The sequence below is a fragment of the Camellia sinensis genome, chromosome 7, assembly GCF_055761805.1.
Source record: "Camellia sinensis isolate YWXY chromosome 7, ASM5576180v1, whole genome shotgun sequence".
Taxonomy (NCBI): domain Eukaryota; kingdom Viridiplantae; phylum Streptophyta; class Magnoliopsida; order Ericales; family Theaceae; genus Camellia; species Camellia sinensis.
Window position 1 is genome coordinate 32,848,574 of NC_138967.1, and position 17,337 is coordinate 32,865,910.

The 17,337-nt window shown below is 34.0% G+C and overlaps 2 protein-coding genes across 2 annotated transcripts; both read right to left on the reverse strand.

The window, feature by feature from the left end:
- Positions 1–520: 520 nt before the first annotated feature.
- On the reverse strand, positions 521–7,663 carry LOC114297464 (malate dehydrogenase 2, cytoplasmic). Its single transcript, XM_028241904.2, has 7 exons — positions 4,985–7,663; positions 3,120–3,278; positions 2,771–2,946; positions 2,137–2,414; positions 1,875–2,010; positions 1,626–1,737; positions 521–886 (listed from the first exon to the last, which is right to left on the reverse strand). The coding sequence occupies exons 1-7, from the start codon at positions 5,025–5,027 to the stop codon at positions 792–794; spliced, it is 999 nt and encodes a 332-aa protein (XP_028097705.1). The 5' UTR covers positions 5,028–7,663; the 3' UTR covers positions 521–791.
- On the reverse strand, positions 7,599–8,353 carry LOC114297780 (cotton fiber protein). Its single transcript, XM_028242259.2, has one exon. It carries the CDS (start codon positions 8,351–8,353, stop codon positions 7,802–7,804), a length of 552 nt encoding a protein of 183 aa, XP_028098060.2. The 3' UTR covers positions 7,599–7,801.
- Positions 8,354–17,337: the final 8,984 nt, after the last annotated feature.

Sequence of the window (17,337 nt, forward strand, 5' to 3'; positions counted from 1 at the left end):
TTTTCAATTCCACCCAAAAAAATTTAAAAAATAAAAACATTACTACATCATTCTAGCTTATATTCTGTAAAATAAAAATTAAAAATTAAAAATTAAAAACATAATTTTACCCATGTGAAGAACATTAACCTTGCAGTTTAAAAATAGCTAATTCACTCTCACATACCTTTAGCACATAATTTTAGATTAAATAAAACCGCAACTCGTCCATGCTATCTATAAAAAAAAGATACCAACCCTTTTAATAACATACAATCACTAGTCTCAGGAATGTGAAATTTCTCATTTGCACAACCGCCCTTCTAACAGCAAACGGTAAAATTAAATGCACAGCTTACCTCAATTAATAAACACAAGGCCACCTTTAAGGGCAAGTATATGATACAATGAAAATAGAAGCATTGATCAGAAAAGGCTTCAATCATTCATGCTTCAACCAAAATATCAATATATCAATCTCTACTGTATTCAAAGCAATCCCGCATGCATAGAATTTTCAAGTGACAGAAGCATAACAAAATGAAGATAACCGATTTTGTATTAAAAACTCTGCTCTTATAAATCTCATTCATGGACCCAACACGGGGTTACTCTATCCACCAGAAGTAGGTGTTCAAATTTCAAGTATCCTCGTATAAATGAGGAATGCACAAGAACTGTAAAAGCAGATTCTCCATCGTTACTTGTCCACTCAAGAAAATCCAACAATGGCATTATTCAAAACTGTAGTTATTTCCAAACACAAGCCACAAGACCGACTTACTTCGCCAATACGAAGGGTTGAAGAGAATTCAAGAAAGGCACGAGTATGCCAAAGCCTTTTCCTCAGAGAGCTCTTCCGCTGTCAAGTCCAACTTCTTCCTCGACAACTCGTCAATTGGAAGACCTGGACATGGAAAGGGAAGCAGAAAACTAGTTGAGAAACTATCAAGAAAATCAGAAATTGATGATTCCCAAAATATACAAATGACCAACTAAGGATAAAGCTCAGAAAAGTTGACCCTTCAGAAACTGTTTTCTGAAAAAAATTCAGAAACTACTAGAAAAAAAAAAAAAAAAAAAAACTATAGATTTAAACACACTATTTTCATATAGTTCTCTTTTTCGGGGGTGGAAACAATTTTTAAAAATTTAAAAATAACTTTTTGGAGTTTATTTTTGTCAAAGTAAGTTTCTAGTTTTTCCAAAAAAAAAAATCAGAAAATATATTTTGAAAACTCAACCAAACATAATTTTAAGGATTTAAAAAATTGATAAATAATTTTAAGGATAAAACTCAATTTTTCATCATTTTGTTTTGCATAAATTGAAAGACTAACTAATGAATTGGACTCAAGTGCAGGGACCAAAATATTCAAATTGAAACTATAATGATTAAAATCAAATTTAAATCAAATTATAACGGTGAAAAATGTAAATAACCCAATTTTTTTAAAGTAGTCTGAAGTGTCCTAATAGAAAGTTGATAGTACTTAATGGCTATTCTTATTTATTGGTTATTTTCCCTAAAATTTAAAACGCAGCTACACATAATTAGAGCATGATATTATTTCCAATGTTGTTACTTGGCCTTGTATGCTAAGAAAAAAACTAAGACTCGTATGCACTAAATTAATTATCCTTACCTTGAACAATTGTCCATTCTCCATTGCGGCAAGTAACAGGGAAAGAGTAAATAAGCCCAGCTGGCACATTGTATGAGCCATCAGAGTATACACCCATAGAAACCCAAGTGCCCTACAATGTTCAGACAAAAGAAAGGATAAGCGAAGGAAAGTCTGCAGTCAATACATCAGTGAATGTGTAATTGATAAAAAGGAACGTGTAGCATAATCTTCACTAGAAATGACAATGGAGAGAAGAACAAGAGCAACCTCCGGAGTTCCAAGGACCCAATCACGTATGTGATCACAAGCAGAGCTAGCAGCAGATAACGCACTAGAGAGCTTTCTAGCCTTGATGATAGCAGCACCACGTTGTTGTACAGTCGTTATGAATTCTCCATTCAACCTAATCAAAGAAGTGCATAATGATTCTTTTAGTGAAAACTATAAAATGTTGAGTAATACCTTCAGCTGATTTACCACAACATAAATACATAACAGTCAAACACTAACATGTACTGATTGTTCATACCATTCATCATTAGCAACAAGCACACGCACAGGCTTCTCTCCAGCTGATGTCTTAACAGTAGCATGGTTAACATCAGGATACTGGGTTGATGAATGATTTCCCCAAATAATGACATTTTTCACATCAGATACTGGAACACTCAATCTCTCTGAGACTTGACCAAGGGCCCTGTTATGGTCCAACCTCGTCAAACAAGTAATGTTTTTCTCAGATATTGATGGTGCAAATTCCTTCAGGATCAATGCATTGGTGTTGGCAGGGTTAGCAACAACCAAAACCTAGTAGAAACAATAGACAAGAGTTAAACCTGACCAATTGTTTACATGAACACACCATATATGTATATTCTTCTTTACGTTACTGATGACTTGGTTATTAATTTACACTTAACCACAAAGTAAGAAGTTTCAAAATTGCGGACAAACTATTCAACTCTTAGAAAGAGAATATAGCTATACAGTTGAACTGTTGAAATTATTTTTCCTCTTTTATTCATGAAAAAACATTTGAAAAATTCCCAGTGGTGTCATACTGACAAAAAGTGTTTCACATGTCCATCAAAATTTCTGCAATTGTTTACGATAAATGTCTCGTGATTATTATTAATTCAATCTTCTCAAAAAATTTGAATCACCTTGCAGTTTGCAGCAGCATACTTCTCCAGAGCGGAAGCTTGAGATTTGTAAATGGCAACATTTTTTGACATCACGTCTTTTCTTTCCATACCTTCTTTCCTAGGGAACCCACCAACCATGACAGCAATATTGACTCCAGTGCATGCCTCAACAACATCAGTTGTAGCAACAACACCTGATACAAATATCATGTTAGATTCACTTTACCATAGGTCAGTGTACCACAAAAATTCCAAACACAAAAAATAATAACAAATTAACTTGATAAATGAAAACAACTAAATATTATGTATCATTGGCTTCATGCAGTATTTCATAAAGAATGATCAGGATTCAGGAGTAGCCTACCTTTAAGGAGAGGAAATGCAGCATCCACCAACTCCATTTTCACTCCATGCAGTGCCTCAGCAGCAGGTGGAATATCAAGCATGTGAAGAATCACAGGCTGGTCCGGACCCAACATAACTCCTCTGGCAATCATGGGAACAAGAGCATATCCAATTTGCCCTGCAACAACCAACAACATTTCCCTCAATACATTGCTTCACAAATGAAGTATAGCAGAATGTCCAGGTTAAAAAAACATAACTCTTTTTGTTGTTGGGATGAGTTAAAAAGTTTGCAGACTCTTATTAACCAAAATCTAAATTGGTAAACATTGAGGGTATAGTGCATGACATAGGTTAATAACAGGCACCCATAATAATACCAGATTACAAGTGAAAAATCAATAAAAAAAAATTTAATCATAAAATAACATATTCCACTATTTTATAAATTTTTTGGTTTCTAAGATGATTTTAATTGAAGAAATAGAATAATATTCTAAAACTTTCAGGACACGTTGTAATATCCACAAAGCTGCTGCTTGGCACATCACATAATTACCTGCACATGCATATTTTGAGACCAAACCAGTAAAACCATTCATGTCTTATTAATTAGTACCAACCTCTGTTATTAGAATCGCACAATTTGTGATTGGCATCGTAAAATTCAATACGATTCAATAGGTAGTTGATAAGAACAAGTTGCATGAATCACAAATAGCTATAAATCATGGATGAATTGGTGAATCGTGAATAGATCAATATCAATTCACTTCTGATCAATTGAATTTAATTTTTGACCCCTTTTTTTTTTATTGAAAAATAGTTCAAACAACCTTTTTAAGATCTTTAGGGTTATTATTAAATTCCATCCTTTGTCTTTCTCTATCCCTATTTACTTTCAAAGACTCAATTGCAAAGAAAAAAAAAAGTTCTGTCCCTCTAAAGTATTTCAGGCCTACATATTCAACTTTATCAAAGTGTATGCACTTACAAAAGGAGTCTTTTCAAGCATCAAGTGAAATTTTTGAAAAAGTTAGAAAAAAAATTGGGTTATTGTTACTTGGAGATTGAGGGTTTATGTTTATTAACTTTCTTTATTAAGAATGGTTGATAAGAAAATTTAAAAGGAAAGATGTCAGGTGGTGATCCTATATAGAACAGTGTATTTTTTATTTTTATTTTCTTATGATGAATATTTAATTATTGTTTCTTTCTAATTCATATATGTACACATATGACATGGATTGTCATAGATATAGCATAATCAACCACATGATCATCCTTCAAAACCACATTTTTATTGGTATAAGTTTAAATTTACATATATATCTAACACAATATTTAATATACTTTTTTTTATGCAAATTAGAAATTATGACAGAATCTTATTATTCAAGATTCGATTCGATTCACGATTTGAGAACTATGGTACCCACAGAAAAAGGGTAACAAAATTTACCAAAGTACCCACTCGTGAAAAACCATGCACAATTGGATCTACTATACTGGTCAATTAAAAAACATTACTTTACTTGAAATAATTCGTCAAACTAGTCAGACAAGTATTATTCAATCCATCATCAACAACACGTCGATCTATCTAATCATACAAAACCCTATTTCCAACATAATCCAAAAAAAAAAATCAAGGGCAGCCACTAATATTAACAAATCACAAACAGTTATTCACTCTGTGAGTGTTATCAATTGGTTTACATATTTCACTTGAATTGAAACCCTAAATTAGTAGATCCGGAGTTGAATGGTAGAGATCGATGAAAATGAGTGATTAGCAATGACAAACAACGATTAAAATTGAGAGGAAAAAAAAAGAACATATATGAGAGTGATTTAGCAAGGTTGGAGTAGTGAAAACCGTACCTGCAGCACCAGTGACGAGGACGCGAACTGGTTCTTTCGCCATTGTAGAGAGAGAGAAGAAAGAGACTCGGATTTGATCAAATGGGTAAAGAAGAGTAAAGTGAATTTTTTTGTGCTTTATTGGTGGAGGAAGTGACTGCGTTTGTAACGCAACGTCGTCGTGTAATGTAATGTAACGTCTCGATGGTAGAAGTTACGCTTAGGGTTAGGGTTAGCGTTGCGGCTTGGTGGTTTAAGAATAAAATTATAAATTGGGTGGTGAGTTGGCGGATTAATATATTGATAAGTTGCGATTTAAGTGATTTTAAGCTGATTTTTCGGATTTAAAAATATTTTAATTAATTATTAAATATTTACATAATATATAAAATTAATAGATATAATATTTTTATATATATATATATATAATATAAATTAATTTTACATAATATGTTTCATATGCATAATTATTAATTTAAAATAAATTTTATATTTTAAATATCTTATATTTATTTTTATTTTGATATTTTATTAAAAATTAAAAAATATATATATATATATTAATTATAGTGAAACAGAATAATTTAATAAATAAATTATCAATTTTAAAATTTAATTTATAATTGATAAATAAAATTGTGCGATACGATTTTAACATATTAGACGTTATTTTATCGTACAAGTGTTCGAAGAGCAGTACTACAGTGCGCATGGTGCGTTGAATTCGTACTCTTTCTGTTTTTAGTGTGATCCGGTGCACGTGACGACGTATGCATTGCAATTTGCAGGGCTCAGTTCACCTGCTAACAGGGGTGGAGCTCGAGTTGGATCGGGCCGGAAAGTTATCCAAACTCATTTTTAAGTTGTTTTAAGGGTGCGTTTGGGAAGTAAAGTCTTGTTTGGCATGATCTAAAAAAGTTAAAAAGTTATTATCCTATTTAAGTCATATCATCTTATTTAAATCACATCAATTCTCTAACACATCACTTCGAACTCAATCTATACCCAATTCATATTTCATAAAAAATCAAAAAGTGCACTTATTTAGATCATTCCAAATCATCCTTAAACTTTTAATAAAAAAAAGTCATTAAAAAAATTAGAAAGCAAATATATATATATAAATCAAAAGTTCCTCTTCATAATTTTTATTTTATTGTACTTTTTTTAAAATGAAAAAAATCAAAAATACCATTCTCAAACACCTAATTTTCCTTTTTCCTCACATTTTAATGAAAAATATTAAACAAAGTCACTTTCCAAACAAACTCCTAAAGTTTGATTTGAAATTCAAACTTGTCTTCTAAAATTCAACTTAACCATAATAAATTAAGAGACTGGCTTCTCTCTAGTCGTAATTTGGACTAAAGAAAATTGTTTAAGCTTATAAAATTTATTATGAGTCTCGTCTTATGATCAAAATTGTTTATTTTATCAAAACTTGTGTGTATATCATCTATTAAAAAATCAAATCGATCCGATATTCTTAACTTTTTTATTTTATAGAATCTATTTCTAAAAAAATTGACGGTCAATATGTTTTAAAAACATACCATCCATTTTTTGGTACAAATTTGATAAAATAAAAGGGTTACGAATATTATATTGACCTAATTTTTTTTTTACAGATAATATATACATAAGATCCGATAAAATGAACGATTTGAATTATTAAAACAGGGGCCAAAGAGCTCTCTCCAACCTAGATAAGAACCGAAGAAAAGCCTTACTCATAAATTAAAGAGTTTAGATTTTTTTAAATTGACTATTTCAAATTGAGAGAGTGTTTCGGCTTGTTAGGCCCATTTTGAGGCGGACCTTAATGATTCAAACTGTTTATTTTTTAGTGCTCGTTAAGTAAAATGTTCATAAACAAAATTAAAATGATTTTATGTTTGAATCACATTTGTATTTAAAAAAATGAATAACTACTCTTGAAATTATAATTATCGTCTATTTTTTAAAAAATAAATGTATTTCAAACAAATAGTTATTAATATCTAATAAATGAGTCCTAAAAAATAAACAATTTAGGTCGCTGAGATCGATCTTAAAATGAACCCACCAAACTCAAATGCTCTCTTAAATTAGATGGTCAATTTAAGGTAATCCAATCCCTAAATGAAACTTAGATTAGACCCAAATTACATTACTTGAACTGAACCCCAAAAAAAAAAAGGATGTTGAGTGCGTAGGATTGAATTCCGCCATTTTTTTTCTTGGCAGATCTGAGCCAAATACTATTTTGAGAGTCCTCTGCTAATTCACACAGATCCGCAACACTCAATTCAAACTATTAAATCTTCAGCTTTATAATTACAAACCCAAGCCAGTCTAAAGTACACCATGTGTATGCAACACTTACAAATAATCCCCTTTCAAGAAAAACCACCAAACAATAAAAAAAATAAAAATTTCACAAATAATCCCATACAGCCTATAGTTTTTTTTTCTTTTTTACATATCATCACACCAAGGATCCATCCATAATTTTTTATTTTTTATTTTTTATTTTTATTTTTATTTTTTTTATGTTAATCCCCAGAATAAATAGAAACAAAAATCACTCTATCTCAAATATTCACACCCTGGTTTCAAGTTTTGTGTTGGAACAGATGTAAGAGAATATGGGCACCAAGGAACGTCTCTCTCCAAATTTCTCGTACCCTTTATCTAATGCACTCTCAATCATACAACATGATGAGATTCTCGATACACGGAAATCTCAAAGCACAATCATGTGATTGGAAGTGCATTAAAGACTGAAACAAAGATTTTGAATACAAAAGATCCCGTGCCACAGTATCAAAATATGTAACAAATGATTGTAAGCTTTATCTATGCACTTCGAGCCAACATCTCCTGGAAATTAATGATAGATTGCTCCCTTTGAAGATTCATATCCTCCCTGAACTTGGAGATGAATTCCTCAGCCCTCTCATCAATACCCTTCCATGCATCACCAACACCACCACTTGTGCTAGTCTCATTTGCCTTTTTCTCTCTTCTCAAAGTCTTTTCATGATCAATGATCTTGGCACTACTTGTTGAACCCATTTCTTTGGCCTTGCTTGTTCCCTTAGGTTGGTTGGTTTGCTTAGGCCCTTCAAAGAGGTCCTCCACATATATAGCTGCAAAGCGCTTTTGAAGTTGGTGGTGATTGTAGTAGTAGTGATGGTGATGGTCATAGTGAGACTTACATAAGGCGCGAGCACGTACTTTCCGGGGAATAAGGCCACGGATGGAGCGGATAGATTTAAGGCGATGGGTTAGTTTCTTGACGGGTTTTGAAATCTTGACATTATGTAATTTTGATTGGAATATTTGGGTGAAACGCTTCCACGCTTTCTTAGCGGGTAGGAGCTCCTTTACTAAGTTGAAACTTGACATCAATTGTTGGTTATTTGAGTACTAATGACTTTCTTTGGTAGGAAAGATAGAGAGGAAGAGGAAGAGAGTGGTAGTGAGATTTTCTATATGCAGTTTCTTTGCAAAGGCAAATGTTGGTTTTGGAAGGTTTTTATTGAGCAAGCTTGGGCATGGGTTCATTCTTTTCTTGCTCTACTTTGCACATGTGTGGTGTAAAATATCCTTACTTTTCAATGAAATTCCTTCAATGCCATTCTTCAATCATAAGGCTTCTTCCTACTTTCTCAATTCTATGCACAATATATTCACAACAACAATATAACCCTTAAATTATTACATTTGTATCGATTTATCCTCTGAATTATTTTCTTGAACTATTAACATTAGTTTACTTTATCGCAAATTGGTAACAAGTTTAATATTTTTTACGAAATATCACACTTGTCAACACACGTGATTAATTGAGAATACTGTGTCATTTTGAGAAGACAAGTAATAAAACAAATATCTAAATACCACAAAGGACAACCAATTGTTTTAGAAATATTCAATAAAATACAATTAACAACAATCGTAGCAAACTATTGCATTTGAATACAACCAAATTAAGCAAAACTTGTACAAAAAAATTATGTGCTTATAGATGTGATATTTTGTCAAAAATATTAACTTTGTTTATAGTGTAAGATAAAATGAACTAATATCAATAGTTTAAAGGGTATGTCATTACTTCTTTTTTTGGGGGGGGGGGGGGTCAAATGTCCTTGTATTGTATTTTTATTTCTATGAATGGTTTATATTTATGATTTTGTGAAACTATAGGTTTCAAAAAATACTAAATTCAACATTTTTTGGGAAAGAAAAAAAAAGGCAGAGATAGGCACAAACAATTTTGATTTTCAGAATATGATTTTAGAAAATTTTCTACAAAATTAAAAATTAATTTGGTAAAAAAAAAATTAATTTTTTTTATATGGTTTTATATTTTAGAAGGAAAAAAAAATTTAAATTTAAAAAATATCTTTTTAATACTTATATTCATAAACTAATTTTTATATTTTTTAAAATTGGAAATAGTTTTAGAAAATTAAATCAAATATAACTTTTTTATCTCTGTATTTTTTTTTATTTTTTTTTTCTGTAAGTTATGGTTTTTGTAATGGCTTTACGGTGATTATGAGAACAATTTGGGGTGTTTTCTAGGTTAAAAGAACAAATTTTGGACAGAAATGGAGGCCCGAGTGGTAGCGGAGCCTTGGGTCCGAAGTTAAGTTAGTGGTGAAAGTGACATCCTGTCAAATTTCACTTTATATTCTTTTATTGGACTGGAATCCAATGCCCCATGCGTTGCTCATCCCCACATTGCCTCGATTTCAACCTCAAAGGTTTGGATTAGCGAGCTTCATTTGGGTTTTAGAAATGTGTTTTTTTGAGATCTCAGATTTAGCCTAAGTTTGGCTACAAAAAAAAAAGTGCACTTATTTTATCTTTTTATTTTTTTTGAGTCACATCAATCAATATCTCCTCTCTACTTTTTTTACACATAATACAAAAAAAGTTAAAAAAGTACACTTATTTAGTCTTTCTAAACTATGCCTTAATATTTATTAATTTCAATAAATTCTCTGGACCAATTCATATAGGATGCTTTTCTCCCTTTAAATGAGACCCTTTAAGTAAGCAGTGAGATCAGTCCTTTCAAATTAGTTGAGGTGCGCATAAACTAACCCAAATAACTAATTATCACTATATATATATATATATATATATATATATATATATATTGCCTTCATTTCTATGGAAAGAAAACTTGATTTGCATCTTTCTTTCTTACAATTCAAATGGGTTATGTTGTAACTATAACTATATATATATAGTTATGTGGCAACCCAAAAAATAAAAAAATAAGTTCCTTATGTTTGGATTGAATGATTTGAAGAGAAAAAAAAAAATAAAGAGATATGTATTTCTCTTACTTGTTTGAATAACTTAAGTGGAGAGAAATGGGGAGAAATGAAAAGAAGCGGAGAGAAATTCATTTCTCTCATAACCCTCATTTTCGATCTTCCCAAAAGTGGAGAGATTGAGAGAAAAAAGAAACTAATATTTTTATAATACCAATTTTGTACCTGTAAAAATAAAAGAAATAAAATGATTGAAAATATAAAAAGGTTATTTTGGTAATATAATATAAAATATTTTTTTTTCTTTTCTCTTATGAAATCTAACCAAATAAGAAGTAGAGAAATCATAATCATTTCTTTTCTTTTATTTCTTACTTATCCAAACAAGAATGAGAGAAAATCACAAACTTTTCTTTTCTTTTCTTTTCTTTTCTTTTATAACTTAAATAATCAATTTTTTTTTCTTTCCTAAATTTCCAAACATAGTGTTAAACATCGTCACATCAAAAGTAAAAACTCACAATCTGTTGGCTTTTTTGGCTTTCAAAGGTTACTTTCGTAATTATGAGCGTGCCAGCAAGGATCAATCAGTCCTTACAGAATTGTAATTGCCAAACAATTATTCAGACGATTGTGTTATAGTTCTTTCGGCCTCAATAAAGAGGACTTTTACTGGTGGCTTACTGGTAATTTAACTTCAGAAAATTTGAACACAAGAACAGTTAACTAAACTGGAGTATTTCATTAATATGAAAAACTTACAATGATCTCAGTTCCGTAGAGAATTACAGCGGCAATATACTCGACAACTACTCCTACAAATGAAGTGCAGTGCAGAAACTTAAAATACAAGAATATAAAGGACAGGAAATAACACTGGAATATGTAAAGTGATTCTTTAGATTTTTCTTCGTGCCTTCTCTGAGGTCCTTCCTGCTATTTATACTTTCCGAAGATAACCATCAAATCGTACTTCAAACTGTCGAACTGCTCCTCCCTAATTGCTGATCATGCTACCTTATAAGTAGCTCCACTACGCCTTCACTTGCAGTTAGGCTTCCCCCTTATATTCGAATTTGAATGTGAACAACCGTTGAAGCCACGTCACTGTACGTCTCTTTGTTGATCCGCTACTACTCAGATCTTATCACAACCAATATTAATTGCCACGTGTATGATCAGGATCGAAGACCTACCTGGTCTCCCCATATTACCCTCACTTTGTCACGTGTCGAATTGTCACTGGCTTAGTACAAAATGTATAGCCAACATTACCCCCCGCACTAATATACCCAAGACTTGGTGATATTAGTGGATCAGAGTCCCTTTTCCCACGTCTTAGAACGTGCATGGGTTTTGCATCTTCCCAGAAATGCAACTGTCTCACACCATCTGTATTAATACTCTCGTCTTGATCCTTTAAGTACTTTCACTGTCTTATTATTCGAACAGACTGATATATTTTATGGCCAAATTAACTCTTTCCTCCAATGATGAAGCATACGAAGAGTCATATGTCAATGCCATTCCTCGTCAAAAGCATGCATTTATTAGCCACCTTTACCCACCTTTCTATATTCAGGTCATGGACGCCTTTGCAAATTACCGACCTTTGGATTACGAACACATTGCTCTTAATCCTTCGATTCAGAAGGCTACAAACAAAGACATAAGAATTTTCCCTTCTGACCCACCTTTACAGTTCGAACAATCTGCTCTCAAACCTCTGATTCATAAAATTACAAACATGGATTTGAGCAACTCTTCTTCGCAAATTTCTATATGGGATAAAGCTGCAACTTCTTCCTCTTCTGGAGGTTCTGACTGGACAAGCTGGTCAATACCTGAGACTTCTGATTTAAAGGAGCGAATCAACCACCATTTTGTTGAGTTCACTGACCCTTTAGAGTTTCCCTCCTATGCTCGAAGTTCAGTTGTTTATCCTTATGTGCCCATTGACCATCGGCGTAGTCTGGAGGAGAATCTTCTTGTAGCATGGTTTACATCTTCCATGCCTACAAAGATAGTGCACTCTGCTCCTTCTGGCTTACGCCACTATCTCCTTCCGTTTCGCTACCACTCTCCATCAGAGCTTTCTTCATCCCTGCTAGACTTTCCTTCTCTCTGGCCTTTAGTTCAGAATGAACCTTGGCCAACTGTTCTCTGCTGCGGTCCACCTCGTTTTGTATAACTAGTTTTGAATTATGGTCTGACTTTCGATTCTTCTTTTCTCCTATCTGGATCATCGAAGAACTCTCTCCACTTTCTTTTAGGTCTCTCTGGTATTGGGTGTACCTACGCTGAATTTTTCTCCTTTGTGATCTGGAAATAACGGGGACCATATCTGGTTCCTTCGTTCTTGGGTGTTTTAGCAATACCCAGTTATTGGGGGCCACCAAAGGAGGCTTAACCATCCTACTTTGATTTCCAAAATTCCTTTGGGAAGGCATTTCCCTAGGTTTGTTTTGCATCACAAACCAATCTGGGACTCCAGGTACCCATGAACTTACTGACCCAGACGTTGAACCGCCTCTTTCTTCTTTCGTGGTCACCTTCGAGGCTGGCTGTGAAGACAATTGTTTGGCCCTGTCTCCAAGCTTTAAGCCTGATTCAGGTTCTCGGTGATGGTGATCATTTTCTGTCCTTCGTGAAGCTGGCCCAAGGGGCCAATTCCTGGCTTTGATACTAAAACCTAAACTCTTCTCCAGCCTTCTTTCAGAATGACTACTCTCCAACCTGTAATAGTTAGGTGATCTGGACTCATAGAAGGGCCTCTTGCCTTTAGCATATATTCTGTTAACTGCAGGTTCAACCACTAATGGCTGCTGCCTAACATTAGCCGGATACGGCCTTTTGTTATAAGCATTGGTTGGTTTGGGACGCCTCTGCACATCCCTATAATACTGCTTCCCATCAACTGGAAGGCCTTTCAACCACTTATAACTCAGCCTGCACCTGGGACACATTCGTTGCATTACGGCTGCCTCTAGGGAGTCATCATCCAGTGCTTCTTCATCAGAGTCTTCCCTCTGATGTGGGAAATCTCGTCCCATGGCTGGTGGACTTCTAAGGTCTTTTTTGGTTGCTGTCTGGTTGGCCACATGCATCTGTACATTGACTTCCTCCAATTCTTTCAGAGACAAGTTCTGAAAATCTGACATAATGACATTGGCTGCCACCTCTTCAATTTCTAGAAATGGATTGCTATCGATCCCCATGGCTTTTTCAGCTTTGGCTGGGAACTTCAAACTCCCCTTCCGAATTTGTTCTTGGATCCTGTCTCGAAAAACAACACAGTTTTTAGTCGAGTGAGACCAAGAATTATGCCATTTGCAATATATTTTTCCTTTAAGTTCATCAAGAGATGGAATTTTAACACCCTTTGGTAACTTAAGGAAGTTGGCCGCAAGCAAATGATCAAAAATGTCATCTGCCTTAGTTAAATCGAAAGAATATTTCCTGTGGAGATCTTTCTTTTTAAACTTCTGGTCAATTGTTGTATCTTTATGGATTAATGCTTCACAGATCATAGGCTCTTTTCCCACAATCTCTGCTGCATCAATCTCATAATTAGGATCTTTGTAGTATGTCCTATATGATGCATTATTTCGATCCTGTTCCTCTTCTAGTAATGCTTCATATCTAGATACTTTATAAGTCAGTTCCACTAAATCTCTAAACTCTGTTGAATCAAACTTCTTTCGAAGCTTGAACTCTAGGCCATTTTGGGCCAATCTTACAAATTCAGTTTCTGGCAAGATTACTCTACATTTATTTCGAGCCCTCTTAAATCTGGAAATAAACTGAGTAGCCTTCTCTTCAGGCCTTTGACTCAATCTGGCCAAGTCTGCCATGGAAACTTCTGGCTCTGATTGGAAGAACTGGGCATGAAATGCCTCTTCCATTTGCTGCCAAGTCTGGATGGAGCCAGGTGGAAGGTTAATATACCATACAAATGCTCATCCGGTTAGAGAATTTGGGAATAGTCTCAACTTTATATAGTCATGATTGGTAAATTCACCACATTGAGTGGCAAACCTAGCAATATGTTCTACTGTGGATTGGTTTCCGTTCCCATGAAAGAGAACAAAATCTGGTATCCTGAAACCTCTTGGATATTCATGTACCCTATCGACCCATTCTGGGTATGGTTTTCTATACACAAGGGTCTGGACCCCCCGAGCCATTGGTCCACATAACTCCCTAACTATCTCAGTGATCTGGTCCCTAGGGACCATATTTTGTGCCTGCTGAACCACCACTGGGGGAACAAACACAGGATTTGGTGGACAAACTTGTGCTTGTGGTCCTCTTGGTCCATAAGGTGGTACATTTGGGACTGGCTGTCCCTGTGGTAGGGGGTGCTGTTGGGGGTGTAGGTAACCTCTTTGAGCCTGTCCTGCGAAAGGACCCACGAAAGGTGCTGGAACAGGTATTGTATCCCTTCCACTTGTAGGAAAACCTTCCAACCCCCCGGGTATAAATTCGAATACAGGATTATTGTACCCCCTGGTACTAGGTATGGCTTCGAATGTGGGATTTGGAATCATTCTTATGCCATTTTCTTGTACCGGGCCAGATCCACCAATCTGCATGGCTTCACTGTTTAACATTGAAGCATTCTGGCCTGCTACAGGCCTCGAAATGGGTTCGTACCAAGACTGAGGTGGTAATCTTTCCTGAATCTGATTACTAGTTTGACCATTAGAATGTCCATTAGCTTGCATAGGCTGTTTGTCTCTAGCCAATCTTTGCTGAGGGACATTCACCTCCTCTATGTGTCTTACATTCGTTGGTTGGTGGTTATTCATTCGATCCAAAAAGGATACTGCCTACATTTCCATTGTGTTTATTAATTGCTGTCCCATGGCGTCTACCAAGCTGCCCCACGGATTGACTGGCTGAGTAGATGGGACACTGGATGGTCCAATTCCTTGGTCTCGTCCACTATTACGAACAAATGGTATTTGCTCTGAGGTATTGGTCTGTTCGACCATGGGTTCCGATAGGATAGGAGTCTCCACAGGATGTGTTATCACATTATCCTCTGGATTTGATGTCTCCACTTCTCCTTCCACACCTTCTTCCAAACGTTCATTTTCTCCTTGTCTCCTACGTCTAGCCATTTTTTTAAAATGTCCCACTGGGCGTGCCAAAAATATATGTTGGCTTTTTTGGCTTTCGAAGGTTACTTTCGTAATTATGAGCGTGCCAGCAAGGATCAATCAGTCCTTACAGAATTGTAATTGCCAAACAATTATTCAGACGATTGTGTTATGGTTCTTTCGGCCTCAATAAAGAGGACTTTTACTGGTGGCTTACTGGTAATTTAACTTCAGAAAATTTGAACATAAGAACAGTTAACTAAACTGGAATATTTCATTAGTATGAAAAACTTACAATGATCTCAGTTCCGTAGAGAATTACAGCGGCAATATACTCGACAACTACTCCTACAAATGAAGTGCAGCGCAGAAACTTAAAATACAAGAATATAAAGGACAGGAAATAACACTGGAATATGTAAAGTGATTCTTTAGATTTTTCTTCGTGCCTTCTCTGAGGTCCTTCCTGCTATTTATACTTTCCGAAGATAACCATCGAATCGTACTTCAAACCGTCGAACTGCTCCTCCCTAATTGCTGATCATGCTACCTTATAAGTAGCTCCACTACGCCTTCACTTGCAGTTAGGCTTCCCCCTTATATTCGAATTTGAATGTGAACAACCGTTGAAGCCACGTCACTGTACGTCTCTTTGTTGATCCGCTACTACTCAGATCTTATCACAACCAATATTAATTGCCACGTGTATGATCAGGATCGAAGACCTACCTGATCTCCCCATATTACCCTCATTTTGTCACGTGTCGAATTGTCATTGGCTTAGTACAAAATGTATAGCCAACACAATCATAAACAATTGTCCTAATATTATACTAGTGTCTTGAATTTCAGTGATAATTAAAAAGTCATTATAAAATTTACATAAGTATTCAAAAAAAAAAAATCACCCCAACATTCAATAATTTGTTTGTTGTTTTTTGGGTGGGTAATAATTTGTTTGTTCTAATCTTCTAAGGTTAAGTGCTTTTGGAATGTTAAAGATGTTTTTGGGTGTACGTGTTAGAAGATTTTTGTTATGCCTTTCTTGACCCCTCCTAGTGGGATAAACTCATAATAAGGTCTGTGCATAAAGGATTTTGAAGAAGGCAACCTCTATCGCGTTAAAAAAAAAAAAAAAAAAAAAAAAAAAAAAAAAAAAAAGCAGCGATTTCTCTCGAAATAATTCATAAGATCATCTCCAATTACCTGTTATAATTTTTGTTAAACTAAAATTGGACAAGATTTTTTTAAAAATTCATCTCCAATAGTATGACAAAACTATTATCAAATTATATTAAAGTTAAACAAACTTTTAAATTTAATATTAAAGTATGACAATTGCCAAAATTTGACTTTACTCTTTCTTTGGCCCCGTTTGGTAGAACTGTGAGAAAGTAATTATAACTTATAACTTAACAGCTTATAACTTATAACTGTGAACATAAGCTGATTTTTGACTTATAAATTAAGCTTCTCCTCCCCCACTCAAAGAATAAGTTGATTTTTGACTTAAAAAAAGTTATAAACTGTATTGTTAAGCTAAACCAAACACATCAAAATAGCTTAAATTAAACTAAAAGCTGAAATAAGTTGGAAATAAGCCCTACCAAACAGGGCCTTTGTATCTCTCTCGGGCTTACAAATTGCATTTTTATTTAACATTTTGACATAAAATAAAAGAAATAATATTTGTATCATTAAGGAAAATTATAAAATTATAATTTTGACAATATAGCATGTTGAAATTTGATTTTTAATATTGTTATTTTGACACCAACCACTGACTATACTCAAAGAAAAAGAAAAAGGACATCAATGCCTTCCCCCCAATAAACAAGGCACTTGCATACAGTTTAAATTTGTTACATCCTCAAAGTAAAAAAACATAAATTTTAATTGATTCAAAATACCTAAATTTATAATTTTAGTTGGGGTTCAGACAACTTTTAGATGTGAGACTCATAATTTTAGACATATCAAATTCTATACTTTATTC

What these genes read in the sequence shown, in the direction of transcription:
- LOC114297780 (XM_028242259.2), bottom strand. Translation starts at nt 8,353, where the DNA reads ATGTCAAGTTTCAACTTAGTAAAGGAGCTCCTACCCGCTAAGAAAGCG.
- LOC114297464 (XM_028241904.2), bottom strand. Translation starts at nt 5,027, where the DNA reads ATGGCGAAAGAACCAGTTCGCGTCCTCGTCACTGGTGCTGCAG. An exon ending in ATGCTGCTGCAAACTGCAAG is followed by an intron (nt 2,415 to 2,770) that starts GTGATTCAAATT and finishes TGTTTCTACTAG; the next exon opens with GTTTTGGTTGTTGCTAACCC. An exon ending in GGGTCCTTGGAACTCCGGAG is followed by an intron (nt 1,738 to 1,874) that starts GTTGCTCTTGTT and finishes TGAACATTGTAG; the next exon opens with GGCACTTGGGTTTCTATGGG.